Genomic DNA, 22,372 nt, shown 5'->3' on the forward strand with positions numbered 1-22,372 from the left:
ACGTTGGTACATGCCTCACATTGTTGAGCTTCCAGATAGCATCCGTTTGACATGTTTCAAACGTGACAATCAACCCATACCAGCTATTTCCAAAGGTTTTCCATCAGCCAGGAAAACTTTGCCATAATTACCAACAGTGTAATTACTGAATAGCTCACGTTCACTAGTGGTATGAAACGACCTCCCGAATCCATAACACCAAAATCAACCGGCTTTCCATGAATAGTACTAAGACATCCTTGTACAGTCTCAGTAACAACATTTGCATTATTCTTGGCGTGATTTGCAAGTCCTTTTTCATATTGATCAGTTTCACCACAGCTCCTGCACGTCAATTTTCTTTTCACAAATAGTAGTTTTTGTCTTTTTCAGTTTCTTGATTTGGATCATCTGCCAAGCCATCGGTTTGAACCTTTTTCGCTGCCTCTGCCTACTAGTTCTCGAGATTAAGAGCAAATCTCGATGATGTCGCTTCTCCCGAATCCATCCTGCGAATTTCTTCACCAAGAATTCGATCTCTGACATCATTGAATTGTAATTTTCCTTTGCCAGCAGAATTACTAACCGCTGCCCGCATCGGCTCCCAAACATTTTGGTATAAGACGCCAAAAGAATAAGTGCACGGATCTCATCATCAAACTTGATTTCCACCGATGTTAGCTGGGTAACAATCGTGTTGAATTCATTGATGTGTGCCGTCACCGAAGCACCTTCCTCCATCTTCAAGTTGAATAACTTTTTCATGAGGAACACTTTATTATTTGCTGATGGCTTCTCGTACATGTCCGACAAAATGGACATCATCTCCTCCGTGGTTTTTGCCTCTGCCACGTTGTTACCACGTTCATTGTTAAGGTCAATCGTATTATACCTAACACTGTCGGTCAAAGAGCTCCCCACTCATCATCCTCCATCTTTTCTGGCTTCTACCCGGATAGAGGTTGATGTAGCTTCTTGCTGTACAAAATAGTTTTTAATCTGTAACCGTCAGAACGTGAAATCTGTACCGTCGAACTTATTGATTCCAAGGTCCCGATCCGTCATTTTCGGCCATCGCTTCTCCTGCCTTAATAAAATTTCAAAAAATCTTTTCTCCAAGGCTCCCGAACACCGTAACAGCTTTGATACCAGTTGTTGGTGGATTAAACTGAAGCGAACATGACGATAATAGAAATTGCGGAATAAAATAATCTTCAAGAACACCAAAGATTTACGTAGTTCACCCAATATAGGCTACGTCCACCCGGAGCTGCTGCAAATATTTATTACCGGAGAAATATTACAAGTGTATACAAAACACTATAATCTCTCCACACCCAAGCCTCGAGTATTACCGAGAAAATATTTTTCTAACTTACACAAAGAGATCACCGAAAAAAAGAACAACACTTTTTTTTCTACTCTTTATTTTCTTCTCTACTGTCAATACAAAAGAAAAATGAGATACAATAACTGAAATAAGGGAGCTCTATTTATAGTAGATCCTTCATTCTTCTTTCTTCAAATATTCGATGTGAGATTCTTTAATGGGCCTCACCCTTAACACTTAAATGAAACACTCACTTGCGGAAACATGTAATTCATGGCTTTAGCAAGTTCAAGGCCCTCCGGCCATTCACTACTGGTTGGGCTCCCACATCACGCAGTTTTTTTTTGAATTTTGTCTGCTTCACTGCATAATTAAATGAAGGAAAATTTATTTTTATTAATTTAGAGAAAAAGCTAGCTGACATATATTGTTATGAAACAATTAAGTTCTCTTCAAAGATACATGCATTGCATGGTGTGACCGACATAAGGATTTAAGGTACCTTGAGCCCGAAAAATGTGGGCGAAGAGTAAGGAGTTCAGCCATTATAGCTCCCATAGCCCACATATCTACCAAATAGATGCAAATCAAGAAATTAATTATCTCAACCAATTCCAAAAAACAGAAGAAGAAAATTTGTCATCAATAAATTTGTGTCGTATATATACTCACCGACTGGCGGGCCGGTAAGTTGAAGAACGTAGTAAAACTTCAGGCGCCCGATACCTGCAATATATATAGGGCTAATTGCATTAATCTCCCCTGTGAAAATTTTAAAAAATCATAAAATTCCATAAGAAATATTAACAGGCTAATGCATCCCTCAGTTTTTTAAAATGTAGCACATTTCACCCATATGTTATACAAACTCGGACACATTTATACCCTCTCATAGGGGTTTTTATGCTAATTTTTTTAAAACATGGGGTCTAATATGCTATTAATTTTACACATGGTGTTTTATGCTTTTTAAACTTTTCACAGGAGATGTGGATGCAATTAGCCAACATATATATATACAAGTTGAGTGACATTAATATTATACTAATAAGCTGGAAAAGTTATATTTATAGCTAGGCATCGAAATTAATTAAAGACTAGCTAGAACGAGATATGAAGAGTCAAACAAACAACTCACCATCGTGAGGTGACATAATCTATGAATAGGGGTGAGAATCAATCTCACGAGCCATACCGAGATCTGCAATTTTAAGGCAGCATTTACAAAATTAATTAACAAAGTGTTTTATGATATATATTCGATAATAATATTTCATGTAGCCCTGAATTTTAGATTTTTTATTTTTGTTTTCAAAAAATAAAAATAAAAAAAGCTAGTAACCTGGCTCGAGATCCGATGGAAATATTCACGTTGATGCATGTGTGCAAGACCTTCAAATACTTGGAAGAACTATATCCTGACTTGGTCTTCGGAAAAAGGTTTTCTGCTATTCTTCATTACTTGAAATAGATCGTATTCCTGAATTATAAACGAAAATTAAACAACACAGATATTAATTAACATCTTTTCAATTTTAATAATTATATGGACGTAAATAATTAAATAACCAATTTAATCATTATGCACGTAACCAATTTAATCAGTACTACGTACCATGTATTCAAAAACAAAATACAAATCACCACATTCCATGATAACTTCTTTGAGCTTTATTATATTTGAATGGTTCATTGCTCCCGGCGACTGTCAAGATCATCAAGAAAACCAATTCAACAATTAAACAAAATCTTGAAATCCAATGATAAAAAAAAAAAAAAACAAACAAACAAAAAAACCTTCCCTTCTCGGAGATTCATACATGATTCCCACGAACGATATCTTGTTTTCAACTTCTTGATAGCAACCTGCGCGCACTTTGAAGATCAAAAATAAATCAATTGATGCAAATGAATTAAGGCTCCGCTTGGATTGAAGTATTTCAAATCCATAAATTTCAAATGCATTTTTATTGTTTAGAGAAGTAGCACCACAAACATCAAATCCACTTCTTTTATGTTTATATGGTAATTCATGGTAGTTAGGATGAATTTTAAGTTCATCCAATAAAATGTTGATTTAGAATCCTTTTTAATCCATCTAAGTAATGTGTAAATAATTAAGTTATGAATTTGAAATTTCTCTATGTTTCATTGATAACACTAAAATTATAATCGAAATCAATGGATTTCAAATCCTTCATTAATCAAAGCGCAACCTTAAAAGAACAAATCATGACTTAATCGATTAATTTCACTCTAAATTAAAGTGATTTATAAGCTACAACTAGCTATGCACGTACCACTTCACCAAATTAAATACACATAGCCTTCCAAACAGTTCCATAAGAACCACCGCTAACTTTCTTGATAATATTGTATCTTTAAAATCGTAATATCGATCGATAGAATCTTGAGAAATATAATATAAAAATAAAAAGTGAAAACTATATATATTATATAATAATAATATCAAATTACATTTCCATGGTTGATCTAGCTAATTGTCACAACAACACTGGTAAATCAATCAACCAAGGGTTTATCCAAGCGTGCCTTACGTTCTGAGAAATATTTTGTCGTAATATTGGCGCAACCTGAGAAATATAATTTTCTTTTGTAATTAAAGCGGTGAGGATATACATAGTTGTGTTCAATTTATAATTTCTATAACCATATTTGACAGTTGGATAAGTGCGTATGAAAGAGGATATTTTGTTATGACAATTTTGAAAATAATATCTATTTTTTTTTTTATAGATTTGTCAAATTAACTCATTCGCCAATTTCAAAAGGATTTTTTTTGTGTAAAATATTATCTCGTTTAAAAAACCTTAGCTTGGAGCAAAAGTCGAATATTAAAATTACATTCATCGCGTTAGCTTCCCATCATTAATTATTGCGCATAAACTAAATAATTACCCATAAAGTACTAATTAATTAATTTTTTGTTCATAATAATATTTATTTTCTAATTAATAATGTAACTCACTTGAAGATGAAATATCATATTGTATGATAGCATAAATTAGTTATTCTAAATAATTATATTTCGTCACGGTAGTTTAAGTTTAGCTAGGAATTCATGTTTTACAATTTTATCTCGCAAAAAGCTTATATATTATCACATTTTATATTATATGCATGCTAGATTCATGTTTCCAGTGTTTTCATATTAAGCCGATCGATCATATATGCTTCATTTTTTTTTCTTTTATTGTTGTTACAAAAACATCTAATAAAAAATATATACTGATAGGTTACACCTAAAAATTCAATTGGGCTTGAGCCCAATCATGAAGGTCCACTCCGAATATTTTAAAGGCCCAAGCTTAATTAAATATAATATATATTTAATTCAAGCAGACCCCGATTTCTACAAAAGCCCATAAGAGGCTCAAGCCCATAAAGCTCTCCAAACATCTATAAATAGCTCAAGTCACCTCATTATTAAGGTACACACTTTCTTTAACACTATATCGCTCTACTCTCGATTATTATTCCTTGAGTAATAACTGACTTGAGCGTCGGAGTGTTTTCGCCGGGAACCCTCCCGGCTCCTCTGACTTTGTTTTGTGATGTAGGAACAACCCACTGAAGATCTCCAACGGAAACGTACAAGGACTTATTGATACTCCGGACTTTGCGGAAGTAACGTGTCATATACAAGTGATTTTTGGCTACATCAACTTGGCGACGTCTGTGGGAAACCGTTCACTACGTCATTGAGAACACATATTACTTCAAAAATGTCTCAAGGAAATATTAACAATGGAAATGCACCGCCGAGTATTACTCTCACCCGTGAAGACTTGACTGCGCTAATGGAAAACACAGCAGCACTCGCAGCAAAAGATGCAGTTGCTCAGTACTTAGAAACCCGCAAGCGCAAAAGCAGCAAGAAAAAGGCTCAGACTGAAGGCTCGTCATCTCTTGACCCTAATAACGGAGACCCAAATAAAGATAAATCTAAAGTGAATGATAAAGATCAAGGGGGGACTAAGAAAAATACTACTCAGAAAGACGGTGAAGCAAGTGTTCACACAGTTCATGACATTTCTGGCGAAAACAAGATCACTAATCCAGCTCGGAAGGATGGATCTCGCACACATGTAACTGGAGAGAATATGTCCGCAATTTTGCCGTCACGCCGAAGCCCCTTCACTGATGACATATTATCTGAAGCATTACCAAAGGGAGTCAAAATCCCCAGCTTACCTGAGTTCGATGGAACGAGTGACCCCCAAGACCATATTGACAAATTCTACGCAAAAGCGGATTTGTATGATATCACAGATGCTGCATACCGTAAAATTTTCCGAACAACATTATCAGGAAGAGCACTCACATGGTTCAACAAGTTACCCTCTGGATCTATTGCCAATTTGGAGCAACTTACTGACTGCTTCATCCAGAAATTCTCAATTAACAAAAAATACCCAAAAACAGCAGCATATTTGTTCACAGTCATTCAAAAAGAAAGAGAATGTTTGAGGGACTATGTTCGGCGATTTACTCATGCGGTGCACGAAGTCTTACACGTGAACCATGATTTGTTAGCTGGAATAATGCAACAAAACTTGCGCCATCGAAAGTTCAAAGAATCAATAGCGGGAAGGCCGCCCAAAAACTTAGAAGAGTTATTGGAAAGAGCTGAGAAATACATACGGGTTGAAGAATCTGTAGAGCCACACTACTTGAATAAAAGAAAGAGAGAAGAAGATAAATCAGATATTAGAAAGCGAGACGAGAAGCGAACAACACAGAGCCCCCGCCTCCAAAATACACCCCTCAATGCACGTCTGACCGATATACTGGTAGTGGCTGAAAAACAAGGGTTGTTGCGTCCCCCTCGCCCAATGCAAAATAACCCAAAGCACCAGCGTTCGGACAAGTACTGCCATTTTCATAAAGATAAAGGCCATACTACAGAAGATTGCTTCAGTTTGCGAGCAGAAATTGAAAAACTCATAAAACGCGGGCATTTGGGAAATTTTGTGGACAAGTCCCGCGGTGAGAAGAGAGATGACAGGCGTCGGGACGAACAACCAAAACGTGACTATCAAAAGCGACATGATGAAACTGGGAAACAACATGAAAGAGCTGATGAAAATTTGCCCTCAGGAGGGGTAATCGCCGTAATCACTGGGGGGGCCTGCTTGTGGCGACTCGAACAATGCAAGAAAAGCTCTTCTGCGGGCAGCAAAAGGAACCAACAATTTATCTAGCCCCACATCCTTGTCGATATATAAAATTGGAACCATCCAAGAGGGATTATCATTCAGTGACAAAGATCTGGAGAACCCTCGGGGCACCCATAATGATGCTTTAATTATCTCAGTCACAATATCCAATTTTTGGGTAAAGAAAATTCTAGTGGATTCAGGAAGTTCAGCCGACATAATTTTTCATGATGCATTCGTGAAGTTGGGTATTAGTAATGCACAGTTAGCTCCAGTCAACACTCCACTAGTTGGATTTTCCGGAGAAATAGTTGAAGCTTTGGGAGAAGTAACGCTTCCTCTTTCCTTGGGTTCTTACCCCAAAAGGTCTACTAAAATGATGAAATTCCTTGTAGTAAAGGCTTCATCTGCATACAATGTGATATTGGGACGACCAAGTCTCAATATATTCCAAGCCATCGGATCGAGATATCACATGAAGCTGAAGTTTCCGACTCCAGGAGGAGTAGGAGAAGCCATTGGTGACCATCGTCTAGCCAGAGAATGCCATGCGGTGACATTGCGGGGTTCATCAGGAAATCGTAAAAGACAAGTTTCTAGTGAGAAAAGAGCACCGAAACCTGGAAAAATTTTACGTGAAAATGGAATACATTTGGTGGATGAAGAAGCCCACAACAAAGAGAGAATAACAGCAACCGAAACTCTGAAACATGTGGCAATCATTCCAACTGATCCCAAGAAAACCCTAAAGATCGGGACCGAATTACCTTCTGAGCTGGAAGAGAAGTTGAAAAATTTTCTTGGTCGCAATTTGGACGTGTTTGCTTGGGGTGATGAGCATCTGCCAGAAATACCTCATGAATATGCGCTTCATCACCTCCGTGTTGATCCGAAAATGAGACCGGTGAAGCAAAAGAAAAGAGCATTTGGTCCAGAGAAAAATCGGCATATAGTCGCGGAAGTGGAGAAACTCTTAGCGGCAAAGTACATCAGGCCAGTTTCATACCCAGATTGGCTTGCAAATGTGGTTTTAGTACCGAAACCTGGAGGAAAGTGGCGTTTGTGTATAGATTTCACTGATCTCAACAAAGCATACCCCAAAGATCCGTTTCCACTCCCTCGAATTGACTTGTTAGTCGATTCGACAGCAGGATGCGAGCTGCTCACTTTTCTTGATGCATATCAAGGATACAATCAGATCAGCCTAGCGCCAGAAGACCAGGAAAAAGCAAGTTTCATCACTGATCGAGGAATTTATTGTTATGATGTAATGCCGTTTGGGTTGAAAAATGCTGGAGCTACCTATCAGCGTCTGGTAAATACCATGTTCGAACAATTGATCGGGCGTAACATGGATAATTTGAATATGTATATAAAATATGTGCAAAAATTATATTTGTTCCAAAATTTTATGAATTACAAATTTAAATCAATTTATAACTTCATATTAGTCATCAATCTATAATTTTGTCTAAATTAAAGATAGAAAAATATAATATATAATTGATATCTATATTATTAAAGCGCGAATAAGTGAAAACTGGCCAGTTTCCACCCGATTCCTTGCTCTACACCGCCCAACAAGATCCAAAAGCATTGACGGAAGGCGGTGGAGGGGATTGATGCTTACCACTTCTAACTTCTTCCATTGGTTCTCAACCTGTGCTTGGGATTGGAGAGCGTCGTGCGTGTTTGTTCCCCTTGGATAATTTGGTCTTTCATTATAAATAAATTTTTTTTTGGAAAATAATAGCACTATCTCTCGTCCTCCTTCTCATCTTTGGGTTTCGAACCCTGCTCTTCTCTCTCCTTCCGAGTTCTAACCACTAGACCACCAATGCTTTTATTTATCATGATTAATAAAAAAATACATATACAATTATAAGACGGTCAAGACCAGTCAAAAATCAATGAAAAGTGGTCGACACAAGTTGATATTTCTTCAAAATCAGTCAAAATCAACATACTGGTCGAGATCAGTCGACAAGGAAGTCAAGACCGGTCGAGAAGCAGTGAAAAGCGGTCGACACCAGTCGAGATTTCTTCAAAATCAGTCAAACTCAACAAACTCGGTCGATATCAGTCGATATAAATTGAAAATCGGTCTATGCAAACCAAAAAAATAAAAAATCAGTTCATATGAATTAGAAATAATTTCATATGAAAATCAATGATGATCGATCTCTTCACGATTTCGATTAAAAAAATATTCAACAAAAAACTGAAAAATGAGCAGAACAATGGTAATAAAAAATGCAGAATTATGAGGAAGAAGGAAGAAGAAAGAAAAATAACAAAGAAGAAGAGGGAGGAGATCAGAAAAAACACATATATACACTATATAATATTTTAAATGAGTGACAATTTAGTCTTTTTGTCAAAGGTCTATTTATTGAATTAACATCAAGACTAGGGCTATATCCCTCTTTTTTTCCATATTGTACACTTTGTCTGCGTTCTCAGTAGGGATATAAATTAGCCGAGCCGAGCCGAGCCGAGCCAAAAAATACCAGGCTCGGGCTCGGCTCGTTTGACAGAAATAAGGGCTCGATCTCGGCTTTTATGCCTCATAGAGTTGAGTTGGGAAAATAAAATATTCAACGTGTTAATGTGGTCGGTCATCAATGAGGATTCCACTATCCAAAGAGTATAAAGCTTTCTCTTTAGGAAAATTTTGTTGTGTAGTTACTGTTGGAACACGGTCGTTCTCCGGATCGAAAAAAAAAATGATACCCGTTGCAGCGGAAGTTTTAAAATTTTATATGGAACAATTCCATATCATGGGTATCAAATTCCTACGATTAAAATTGATAACATAAAATTTAAACAATGTAAATTTTACCTTAAAATCTCGAAGCGAGATTATGGACACCAACAGATTAATCTGCTCTTGTTGTATATCCCAAGAACTGATGAACGAACGTTTCTTCAATCAGGTCCACGAATGGAGATTTAATCCCTCTGATAGACTGCACTAGAAAGTCTATCAGAAGTTTCTACGAAGAGAAATTAACAGATTTGATCTGTTAAACCAGACTGCAATTTCAAAAATTACAGGCTGAATTTTCGATGACAGAGAGGGAGAGGGGCGGCGGCCACCTAGAGAGAGAACCAGGGTTTTCGAAATTTTTTTTTTTGCCTTATTGTGTCAATTTTTGTACTGCAATAACTTATTTATAATGTGGGCTGCTAACAGCTTAGGGCCCATTAGTCATAAGTTCAAGTCTGACAAGCAAAGCCCGCATGTTCAAAAATTAATATAAAATTCATCGTGACTCAGATTGATAGCAATATAGCAATAGTATATCATTATATAATAATAAGATAAAGTGAACGTCATTTAAAAAACGTATATTATATTAAACAAAGATTGTTTACAAAAAGAGACTCTCAAAGCCCTTAGCCACAAGTTGGCTAACGGGGCATCAACTCTTTCAATTACTTGATCTCGTACAATTTTGTCAGAGAATCCCAAATAAAATTTTCGCTCTTTATTTCCAAGATACTTTACAGTAATTTATTCGCTATAGCCAAGTGCAAATTGACAAAAAAATTTTTATTCATCTCACTCCACTTTTAATCGTCCGTGATTTTCGCCGGTCTATCTCCAATAGCTGCCAAGCAATGCTTCTTTGTTATACCTTCAATTTTCACAACAAAAAATTGCTTCCATTGAACTTTTCTATCTCGTACTTGACCGTCATCTTGATTAAACTAATCCTGCCTTAATAAAATCTCAAAAAATCTTTTATAATATGGAAGACAGTCACAGCTGCAAACATAGACAACAAAGCATACTCAGAATTTTTAAAAAATTTATACCAAGACTCTAATACTACTTGTTGGTCCCAGGTGCGGCATATTGAGATAAAAAATATGAAAATTGAAGAATAAAATAGACACCAAGATTTACGTGGAAAACTCCTAAAATTTATTAGGTTAAAAACCGCGGGCAAGATGAAAATATTTTACTATATTATTTGGAGAATTACAACCTCTCTTTGTGTTTCCAAATAGACACTCACTCTCTTAATATATGACAAAATCTATATAACAATATATATAAAAATAGATTGGAGAAAGAAGTAAACTAAAGAACAGCAGAAGGAACTTAAGGATGGGATGGTTTGAATGCCGAGGAAAGAGCTCTATTTATAGAGTTGATCCCTCGTGTGAAATCCTGCAAAGTAAATTCAATTTGATTTTTTTTTGCTTTGCCGCCTTTGTCAAATTTTGCCACCTACCATTATTATGACTTTTAAAACTTTCAAACCGACAATTTTTTCAAAACCTATTATAATTTTTTTAACCGAGTGTAATTTGAAAGTGAGATAAAAAAAGACATCTACTCGGTGAAGACATGTTATCTTCTATTCATCTTGAGATGGGATTGCTTCATTCCCTCATCAAGCTTCGGTCTCAATTCGATCTTTGTGGAACAAAATTTGGAACCTCAATACTATTCAAAGTGAAAATTTTCATTTGGAAAGCTGCCTCTAATTTCATCCCCGCGGGTTTAAATCTGGTTTGATCTCACCACATTCCACTGAGGTTTGTATATTTTGTGCAACTCTCCTTTGGATTTTACGAGTAATGTTTTGCTTTTTTTGAAATTTCTCTCAACATGCTAGAAAGCTGAATAGTTTTTGGTATATTATCCGTCTTCATCACGAGCATTCATTCTTGGAGCTATTATTTGGTGTGTGTATGATGTATCTCTCTATTTGTAGTTTGAGGATTAGGGTTTGTTTTTTGCTATGCGGTGTAGGGAGAGATTTGAAGGAGGAAACATGACAATGCTCTCTTATTTAATCCTATTGAAGTAAATTTGGACCAGTGTCTAATTATAGAATTTTATCTACTAAAAAAAGAGTACATGCAAGATTAGAAAACACATAACAAAAATTTAGCACAAATTTATATACTAAAAAAACTCCTCCACAAGATTATAATAAGCACCAAGAGTCAACTAATCCCAGAAAATCAGATCAGTTTGGGATCGAGTATTACACTGAGTTAACAAACAGAAGAACTCTCTTCCACCGAGATCGAGAGACATCTTGAAATCTAATTCATATAAACATAAACAACAAAATGAAGAAAAATCAAACAATTTTATTCAAGAAAACAATTTTATCTGATAAAAAAAAGCTTGCGCGAGATTAGAAAACATATTAACACAATATAAACACAAGTTAATTTATATACTAACAAACGCGTACTCAAGATTTGAATACACACCAAGAGTCAGCCAGTTCCAATAAAATCAGATTAATTTGAGTTTGAGGATTACATTGAGTGAATAAACAGAAGATCCATCTTCCACTGATCAGATCGAGATACTTCTTGAAATATTATTCATATAAAGAGAAGCAACAAAATGAAAAAAATTTAAACAAGTTTATTCAAGAAAACAATTGTATCTACTAATTAAAAAAAGCCTACACAATAATAGAAAACACATTAACACAAAATTAAACACAAGTTTTTATACTAACAAACATCTACAAAAGATTAGAAGACACACCAAGAGTCAGTCAATACAAGAAAATCATATCAGTTTGGGTTCGAGGATTACACTAAGTGTATAAATAGAAAAACCCTCTTCCACTGAAACTGAAAAACTTCTTGAAATCTGATTCATATATACAAAAACAACAAAATGAAGAAAAAATAAACAAGTTTATTTAATAAAAGAATTTTATCTACTAAAAAAAGTCTACGCAAGATTAAAAACATATTAACACAAAATTAAACACTAGTTTATATACTACAAACGCCTACACAAGATTAGAATACACACCAAGAGTCAGTCAATCCATGAATATCAGATCAGTTTGGGTTCAAGGATTACACTGAATGAGTGAACAGAATAATCCTCTTCCATTGAGACCGATAAACTTCTTAAAATCTGATTCATATACACAGAAAAAAATGAAGAAAAATTAAAAAAGTTTATTCAAGAAACAATTTTATCTACAAAAAAAAGCCTACGCAAGATTAGAAAACACATTAACATAAAATTAAACACAATTTTATATACTAACAAACGCCTACACAAGAATAAAACATACATCAAGAGTCAGCCAGCAGAAAAAATCAGATCAATTTGGGTTTGAAGATTACACTGAGTGAATAAACAGAAAAAACATCTGTTGGGTCGATCAATCTGAGGATGTAATTATTGATTTTATGCTTCAGTAATTTCAATTAAATTAAGAGTGCAATCTTGTTCTTTTAGTGGAGTAGAATAAGATTAATAAATTATCTTGATTAATCATGAGTTGATTAGATCAAATTAATTTATTGGAGCTTAATTTAATTGGGTCCGATCAGGTCCTTTCGGTGGCTCAAAAATAATCTCAAATAAATTATATGAGTTATAATTTATGGTCCGATCAGGTCCCTTTGATTCTCGCGCGCGCGCAGTACACAAATTCTGCTGCGAGCGACGATTTTGAAAAATTCATATCTTGAGTTCTAGCCGTCGGATCGAGCTGAAATTTGGACAGCAGCTTCAAAACATCTTGAATTTATTTTGAACGGTGTAGATCGGATTTGGATCTCTCTAAAATTAAATTTGATTTTTTGAACAAATATGCTCCGTAATTCACTCTTCAACAATTCATTTTCCTACAAAATTAACCCGAGGAGTGAAATACACATACGTGCACTAAAACACATAAAAATACATTAAAATAATATGAATGCACACAAAATAAATAAAAACCTATCACAAAATAATGCACATAAAATACACTTATCAATACCCTCATACTTAACTCTTGCTCGCCCTCGAGCAAGACATGCAAAAACAACATGCAAACAAAAATATAAGTGAGGACGAATCATGAACAACATAGCCTCCGATAAATCCAACTTAAAAAATTAAAAACCACAAACTTCTGATTGTTCACAATACACTGTCAGTTTAACGTAAACGTGTGTGTGTGTCATGTCATTCCAGTTTCATGCAACTTCAAAAGAATCTGTCCTAATAATGCTTAGCGACCTATGACAATTCAATGCAAGTATCACAATCCAGCACTCCGTCACCTCAACAATCCCAAACAAAAACATGCACTTTCTTGAGAGTAATTACGTACCTCCGGATTTTGCACCCGGTATTTTCTTATAAGCCCCAAAAATTACCCGCAAACTTAGCTATAACTAAGATAGGATTCGAATTTCAATCTCCTCGTCTATAGCCCTGATGGAGCATCAATCACATTTAACCCCGCAAACTTAGCTATGGAACAAAGATTAGGATTTCAATCATTTTCCAAGCCCGGATGGAATTGGTATTTTAAAATTTTAAATTTTCAACCCCTTGGAATCCACATACTTAGTCAAGAGCAAGAGATTAGGATTTCAATATCTGCTCGTAATCCGAATGGAGTTAACTTAATTTTCAACGAAAGTTTTTCAAAATTTTTTTACAGGTATGCCCAATATCATACATGCAATGTCTAATAACTATCAAGAATCCAAAGCACTATCATGAACAACAAACACCTATTTCCGTGCAATGGTCAAACAAATACGAACTTCATCAATTACTTCGCTACACTACACCAGTCTAACATGCGTGCTTAAAAAGATTCATGATTCAACCAACAACTTCTCATGTTCAATCAAAAGCAACATTTTTAAATTTTTTTTTCACAACTCTATCATCATCGGCCAACATTCATCATTCATCATTCTCCTTATTCATATAACACAAACACATAACATAATGAGATGCATGAATTCGAAATATATGCAATAAACTAAACCATATGAATGCAAATAACAAACAAAACTATTCTACCCCCCATACTTATCCAAAGCATTGCCCTCAATGCTTCAGAAACAATGAACAAAATGCATAACAAACACACAAATGCAAGACGAACAAAAACAAAATGAAAAAGACAAAAACACTCCTCTGGTTTTCGATTCATCCTCTTCCTTCTTGACAGTATCAGCTGGGACAACAACAACAAACTGTGTATATCGGCAGGCTCGACAAACTGGAATGGGAAAAAAGTAAAAATTAAATAAAAAAACAAAAACCAAAAATAAAATAAGAAACAAGGGAAATAATTCTGGGTTGCCTCCCAGTAAGCGCTAAGTTTATAATCTACAGCCCGACTATGCAGAAGCAACCATCAAAGAGCGGCTGCCGCCCATAGAAAGAATCATATGACTCTACGTATGGGTTATGATTTCCTTCGCCCTCAAGCTTGACGTGATATATGCAGTTTAAGCTTGTCGGTCCAACAACACTTGGTTTGAAATTTTCTTTTGGAAGGAGACTCCGAATCTAGGCTGAAGCTCATAGAGGATGGAATATGCTGGAGGTGGCGTCAATGGCAGGAAAGAATCTTCTAACGGTGTACATGGAATGACCATTGACGAGGTAAAATATGTAGCCTTGTATGTTTCTTCCTCCTCCATTGTCACTTTTGATTCATCCTCACAAGAAGATTTCTCAAAAATTATTTCCTCATGCTCTGGCTCAATTACTTCACGCTCTTGGCAGATCTCAGAAACTGTTTCTCTATGAAGCGCAATTTGTTCATCCAAAAGACTCAAAATTTTGATGCGGCTTTCGAAGAACTGGTTTGTCTCTTCCTGCCTTTTCACAAAATTCTCCAACTGAGCTACATGATCTTTAAAATATCCTACACACTCTTCTTGATGCTTCGGTGGTTGGTTCGCAAAATTTGTGGAGTTGAATTCTTGATGATATTTGTGACTCCAACCTTGCAATGAAGGATCACAATGCCAATGGTAGTCGAAATTCGCCATATCATTTAACAAGTGCATAACACTGTCTTCATCTCTTCTGAACAGGTGACTGCCAGTGGCCAAAGCTCCATAATCCACCCATCTTCTTGTAGTCTCATCCAAACCACCATAAAAAATTTGAGTGAGCGTGTAGTTCGAAAATTGATGAAATGGAAATATGTTCGCCAATTCATTGAATCTCCCCTAAACAGCATAGAAAGGCTCTGAGTATTGTTGGTCAAATCTTGTGAACACCTGTAGATGATCCATCCCCAAGCACCTCACAAGCAAAAGAGAAAAAAAATTAAAAATTAAAAATAATCAAAGGAACGAAAAAAAAAGTCTAGTCTCAAGCAAATAATCTATCCTAATATTAACTAAACAGTCCCCGGCAACGGCACCAAAAACTTGATCGGCTAAATCGGTGTGATATAAATCTACTGGCAAGCGTACCAGGTCAAATAATAGTAAAGTGGACTGAGAGTCCAAGTATCGATCCCACAGGGACTGTTGTCAATTCTCAAGAATTAATTATTTTACTTAATCTAGACAAAATAATAAAAAGCAATTTGATTTAAATAAAATAAGAATATAAAATAAAAACTGCTTAAGAAATAAGAATAAAAATAACTGAACTAATCTTGTAACATGTAGTCGATTCAGGACTCAGATTTAATTTTAATTCACGGAAATTCTCCTAATTTGTTCAAAGGACTATTTCTAAAACAATCAAACCTATTCAAATATTGATGAACTAATATTTCGTAATTTTAATCAAATTTGAATGCATTAAATATTTGTAAAAATTCAGTTTACACCCAAACCGCACACTGAAACCGAATTCTATTTCTAGTCGGTTTTACAATATGTTAATTATCAAAGTGATAAAAATCAATACCTCATCTGTCGACTTGGAATCGATTAACATGCAAGCAAACAGTTGATCAGACTATTCACAAGACAAATATAAATCTGACAATCAATAAAATAATATCAACTCTGAAAAATCCCAAACAAACATCCAAGTTTTCTACATGAATTTGTTCGGCTCAATCACGTCGTCTTGGTTGAAAATAAACTACCCAATAATTAAAAATAATAATTAAAAAATAAAAAGAAGAAGAAAAAAAATAGAAATATTCTCTCACAAGCCTACAGCAGCCACCTTCTCCCTTGTGCAATCTCTCTGCCTTCTGGAACTTCGGAACCCCCAAAAATATGTTATATCTTCTATATATATGGTCCGGAACTTGTACCATTAATTAATTTCCTTCACAAAATAGGACTTTTCAGAACAAAACTGACGCCAAAACACGCGCGCGCATAACAAAAAAACAGAGGTCTGTAACTCCGATTCACGCGCGCGCAGTACAAAAATTCTGCTGCGAGAGACGATTTTGAAAAATTCATATCTTAAGTTCTAGCCGTTGGATCGAGCTGAAATTTGGACAGCAGCTTCAAAACATATGAAACTTTATTCGAAACTGTGGAGATTGGATTTGGATCTTATAAAATTAAATTTGATTTTTTTGAACAAAGCTGCTCCGTAATTCACTCTTCAACAATTCATTTTTCTACAAAATTAACCCGATGAGTGAAATACACACACATGCACTAAAACACATAAAAATACATAAAAACAATATGAATGCACACAAAATAGATAAAAACCTATCACAAAATAATGCACACAAAATGCACTTATCAGTCTCATCTTTGGCTCTTCGACCCCTTTTTTCATTGTCTCTAGTCGGGGCTGGAACACTCTGAATTATGTAATAAGCTTCTCCAGGGCCTGATCCAATTTCTTCTGGAGAACTTCTTGCATCTTATTAGCTTCGACCTGAGAATCCTCCAAGGATTTCCTCAGAGTCCATACTTCTGCCGCATGAAGTTCTTGGGCCCAGAGGAGTTCGGATTCTAGCCGGGCGTTTTCTTCATCAAAGGAATGGACCCGAGCACCCTCATGATAGAGGTTGGTGTGGGAATCCTCCACTGCATTGTCCAGCATGCACAAGCCTTGGGAAGATGATCAAGCAACAAACCCGGGTTAATTAAATAAGAAATAAGGAAAAAACAGTAAATAATAGAGAAAGAACCAAGAAAGAAATTTATCGTATACGTATGAGGGATTCCTTCGGACAAATTGGAAGTGATTCCCCTCTCAGACAAGAGCACCCTGTCACCAGGGGATAGTAAGCTCTGCAGAGTGGACACTTTGGAGAAGGCCGTCCCTGTCAAAGAAAGAGGGAACCGGGGGCTCCAAGCAGTAACATCATCCCGGCCACCCCATGCAGGGCACGCCTGGTTGGTTTGAGTACTGATGGCCTTGGCATCCCAATCGGCATCAGCAGGGTCCACGAGATGTTTTGGAAGAACATGAGAGGAAGGTTTCTCTAAAGCAGGTTCTTCGGGGTCACTTAGAATGACCATATCAGGCTCCCGGGTTGCTTTCCTCTTGCGGTGGCTCAGAGGCCCTTCATCCTCCAAGTCTTCTGGGGACAAGGAAAACTGAGAATGAGGCTCCGATAAGGGAGCCGAGATGAGCACCATCCCATCCCCCTCCGTCATTTTCCTTGGCACCGGATGCGAGGGGAGGACTTGAGCTAGTTTAGTAGAAGAAATAATGGGAGCAACCAGGCGGCTCTGGCCTCCTTCTTTTCTCTTCTTCTGAGTAGGAGCTGAACCCTCCTTGTCCACCCTGGCTTTTTTCCTATTTTCGGTTAGGGCTGTAACTTTCTCCTTGACAGCTCTTCTCTCTGCCGCTCGTTTAGAAAACTCTTCTTTCATCTCGGGCTTTTCTGCATAAAGAGGGAAAAACAAAAATAATTATAAATAAATGTGTATGCAAAAGCGACCAGAGCAAGAAAGTACAGGCCAAAGATTACCAAGTTGAGTTTCCGAGATGTCGTACGCATCAATCACTTGGTTAAGGGGATATTTCGCCCGGGCACTCAACCCATAGGATTCCATGTTCTAACCCGAATATTTTTGAGAAGTGTGGTGATACCCAGGTAAGATAGCTCTGGGTTATCTTAAGACCCGGGTGATTGTTCTATAACCCAGGTGGAAACATGCTCACCAGGTGCTCGTGAGAAGTACTCGATCTTTGGTCCGGTAGCCCGGGTCGGTGGGAAAAGGTCGGGGACTATGAAGGTAATAAAGCTCGGCTTGGCACCAGGACCCGGGCTTTATATTTTTAGAGGCTAAGAAGAGGCCACGTCCACCTTGCGTGTATTGAGTTTTATTACGGATAAGGGCATCAGTAACCACGTTACAACGGTATGGACTTCTCCAGAGATTACGAAAAACATCTAGTCGCATTTAATGCTCTCCCATCATATTTAATGATTATCAGGTGAGCCCATACTATGTAGTCATGGAATAACCCAGTTGATCGGTTATATATATCTGGCTCCCGAGCTCGGTTAAGGTACATTCACTATCACCTTTCACAAATTTTTACATACACTTACTCTTCCAAAATTCCTAAGCCCACTCCATACATCCTGATTTAAGCATCGAAGTAGCGACGCCGAAAACCCTTCCCTCCCCACTTACGAATTTTTCTTGTTTTCTAGTGTGTAAACTTCATCTTCAAGGAGACGAAAAAACTTGTTGATTCATTGCCCGGATTCATACCCACCACTCGAGAATTACTTTTATGATCTTCGCATAAGAATATGGTATTTTGAATTCTAACTTTTGTGGATGAATTTTTTATATGAAACTTTCGATAAGGTCATTGAAATTATGTAAAAATATTGTTAATAAATTATCTTTACTATTTTATAATAGTTGAGTAGGTTAGAATAACTGTTGGTTTGAGGACACTAACTTTCTTTCTCATTTTACCCTCTCTTCACATTTTTTTCTTAATAATTCTTATACATCAATATTCACTCTCACAATTTTGTAATTACGTAAGTCATGATCACCCAATCCATAACCTTCCCACTATCCCACTAAATCTCCCACTTATTTTATGTTTAAAAATAACTTTTATTTTACACACGCATAGCATGTGCATTTTTTTACTAGTTTTAATGAAGGATCGGTGAGAATGGATACTTCATAAATTTTGGTTGAATCAGTGCACGATGTTAATTCATAACTCCATATATTAATTGTTAGATAAATCATTCCAAGCATAAAAAAAGTACAACAATTGTGATTCTACATTAAATATTTTTTAATACTCCACCCAATTAAAAATGTTTTGTAGTAGAAATTTATGTAGTGTTTTCGTTGTCAAAACAACAAAATGTATATTATTTAAGTTATTATTCAAAATATAATTAGAATAATGATAAATGTATAACCAATATATCGTAAAACGATATTTACAATAATTATATCATGATATTTTGATATTATATCATGAGATTTTAATATTATATCGTGATATTTGCATTCATTAATATATCGTAAGATTTAAAAAAATAATTTTTTTTTTGAATTTTGTATGATGTAAAAATTATACTGTTGTATAAGTTTCGTTGTACCTATACCATTAAACTCATATTTTTATTTTATTTTATTTTTGCATAAACATCTCATTAATACAATAAATTATTACATTTTATTGTTTGTTGGGAGCTCATTTTTTGGTCTCCATATTAATTCTTCTCGTCCCTAAAAAACATCAAGTACGACCATAATCACGTTGCATGCGAAAAGGCAAATGAGTTTAGTTCAACTTATATAAGGGTACTATTTTAATAGGAGATCTAATAATTTATAATTTGTCGATGTTAACACTATAATATTAATTATGCATATATGTTGACATGTAGACCCTCGGATAAATGATTTAGATATCACCCAAAAGGTAGGATCTCATTAACTAGGAAAATGATATAGAGTTATTTTATGGTGTTCAACACTATATGCCCACTTCATGCCCATCATGTACAAGTCAACTCATCTATTGTACCGGTCAACTCATCTATTGTATATGGTGGGCATGAAGTGGGCATATAATGTTGGGCACCATAAAAGAACTCAAATGGATATATATATATATATATATATATATATATATATATATATATGTGTGTGTGTGTGTGTGTGTGTGTGTGTGTATAATGAAGGTTACAAATTGGATTACAAAATGCATTTGAAACTACAAAATTGTCCTTACATTTTATTTGGAAAAAATCTTTAAAAATGATCAGTATATTTGGATGCCTAAAAATAGAATTTGGAATTGGATTTAGAATTGGATTTGGATTTGGATTTGGAATTGGAATTGGAATTTCTGAAATTCAAATTTCATTTTGGTGTTTGGAAAAAAAATTAAAAATACATATTGAAATTTGCTAGCATAAATTTTAGGAAAGTGATATTTTTTTTAAAAAAAATGTTTGAAAAACTTAAATTTATAACTAAAGTTTATAAATTTATTGTTAGAAATAATTTTATTATTTTATAAACTCAAATCCCATGAATCCCATGAAATTCGACTAATTTTGTAAGAATTTCAGTTAGTTAAATAAAATCTCATGAAATCCATCAAATACCAATCTCGTTTTAAAATTTCATTTTTTCAAACATCAAAACAATATTTGTAAATCCAAATCCCATCAAATCCCCTCCAATGATTCCACCAAACACACTGTATAATTCAATAATTTTAAATAAATTTTGTAACCCAACTTATAATCTCATTTATAATTGTACATGTAACATGGTAATTGATACATGCGGAAATTATTAATTGTTTCCGAACAAATCACGCTCTGTTCGCAGAAGCGCGATTATGAGACCCATAGTGATCACAAATGACACGCCAATTGCTGTGTACGCCTGTCTTCTCGTCTCTCTCTCGTGATCCTTCAAATGTCCTTTCGCCGCCGCCGCCGGAGCCGCCGGCACGATGTTCTCCGCAGGGCTCTGCGTGCCAACGCCAGTCGGCACCTCGACTGGCGTAGCCATGCCGAGTAATATCTGGTGCAGGCTCATCAAGCTCTTCCGGGCCTCTATCATGGCGTCACGCCTTTCGTGAATCTCCGCCACCGCGTCCAGAACGGCGCCTCTCCCGTGTTCTTGCATGGCTTGGAGAAGAGACCCGTCGGAACCTTCGCACAAAATCAAATGATCGATGGCATCTTCCGTCGCCTTCTCTCCGGTGATGGCGAGGTATCTTCCCTCCATCACTTGCTTCTGTTCGATTTCCATTTGAGACCTCAGCGCCTGGAAGTTTCGCATCATGAGCTTCAGGCTCTCGCCCAGCCCGGAGATCATGGAGGCCCGAGAGATGTCGTCGTCGTTGGAAGCCGGCCCGCTCCCGGGCAGCTTCCGCAGAGCGGCGTTGGCCCGAAAAAGTGCGTCGAATTTCTTGTTGATTTGCTTGGCCAGCTTGAGAAGGTAATCGAGATCCATGGTGAGTCGGGTGCGCAGATCTTTCATGGTTTTGGCAGTACGTGATGTTGTGATTATGTTTTGGTGGGATTCTTTGAGGCTGTTGTAGATCTTCTCCACGTTCTTGATATCCTCCTTCACGTTATCCACATCATCTGTGAACCTCTCGGCTGTATACGCGAGGCCGGCCGGCTCGACGACGTCGTCCATGTTCGGGTTTCCATGTTGGTTGCTCTGTTCCACGTAAATCTTGAAGGAACCGCTGAACTGATTGTTCATTTTTTAACAATTTTTATTTATTTATTTATTTTTATGTCGGGGTCGCGAGACTCCGGTTTATATCCACTACGGTGTCTCCACCGTGGTCCTCTTCACGGTGCATGAAGAGGATTTTGGAAACAAAATATGGGAATTATGTGATATTACCATAAATTAATTATTAAATTCTCCGTCGCGAGGTTTTGCATTCATGCATGGTTGAAATTACTTGAGAAAAAGATGGGAGAATATTTAAGGGCTTTGCCCACCGGTAATGTGAAAACATCATGACCAATCTTTTGTACATGTCAGAATCAAGACTCCCCCCCTTTGACTACAACATGCAATTTATTGGTAGGCTGTTATATTTATTGGGTCGATTCAATTTATATTTTATATGCAAATCTATATCAACATTTATGAAATAGGGGTTGAAAAAAGATTTTTTTTTTATTGTGCAATCGAGGGGAGCTCATACAAGCTTTAG

The 22,372-nt window shown here is 36.1% G+C and overlaps 1 protein-coding gene and 1 long non-coding RNA gene across 2 annotated transcripts; both read right to left on the reverse strand.

Moving 5' to 3' along the window:
- Positions 1–4,890: 4,890 nt before the first annotated feature.
- LOC140894634 (uncharacterized) lies at positions 4,891–5,510 on the reverse strand. Its single transcript, XR_012153879.1, has 3 exons — positions 5,322–5,510; positions 5,109–5,245; positions 4,891–5,023 (listed from the first exon to the last, which is right to left on the reverse strand). It is a non-coding gene; the product is annotated as an uncharacterized lncRNA (long non-coding RNA).
- Positions 5,511–20,979: 15,469 nt separating this feature from the next.
- Positions 20,980–21,906, reverse strand: LOC140861261 (syntaxin-125-like). The gene has a single exon (XM_073264271.1). It carries the CDS (start codon positions 21,904–21,906, stop codon positions 20,980–20,982), a length of 927 nt encoding a protein of 308 aa, XP_073120372.1.
- Positions 21,907–22,372: the final 466 nt, after the last annotated feature.

This window comes from Henckelia pumila, chromosome 4 (genome assembly GCF_033568475.1).
Source record: "Henckelia pumila isolate YLH828 chromosome 4, ASM3356847v2, whole genome shotgun sequence".
NCBI classification, from domain to species: Eukaryota; Viridiplantae; Streptophyta; class Magnoliopsida; order Lamiales; family Gesneriaceae; genus Henckelia; species Henckelia pumila.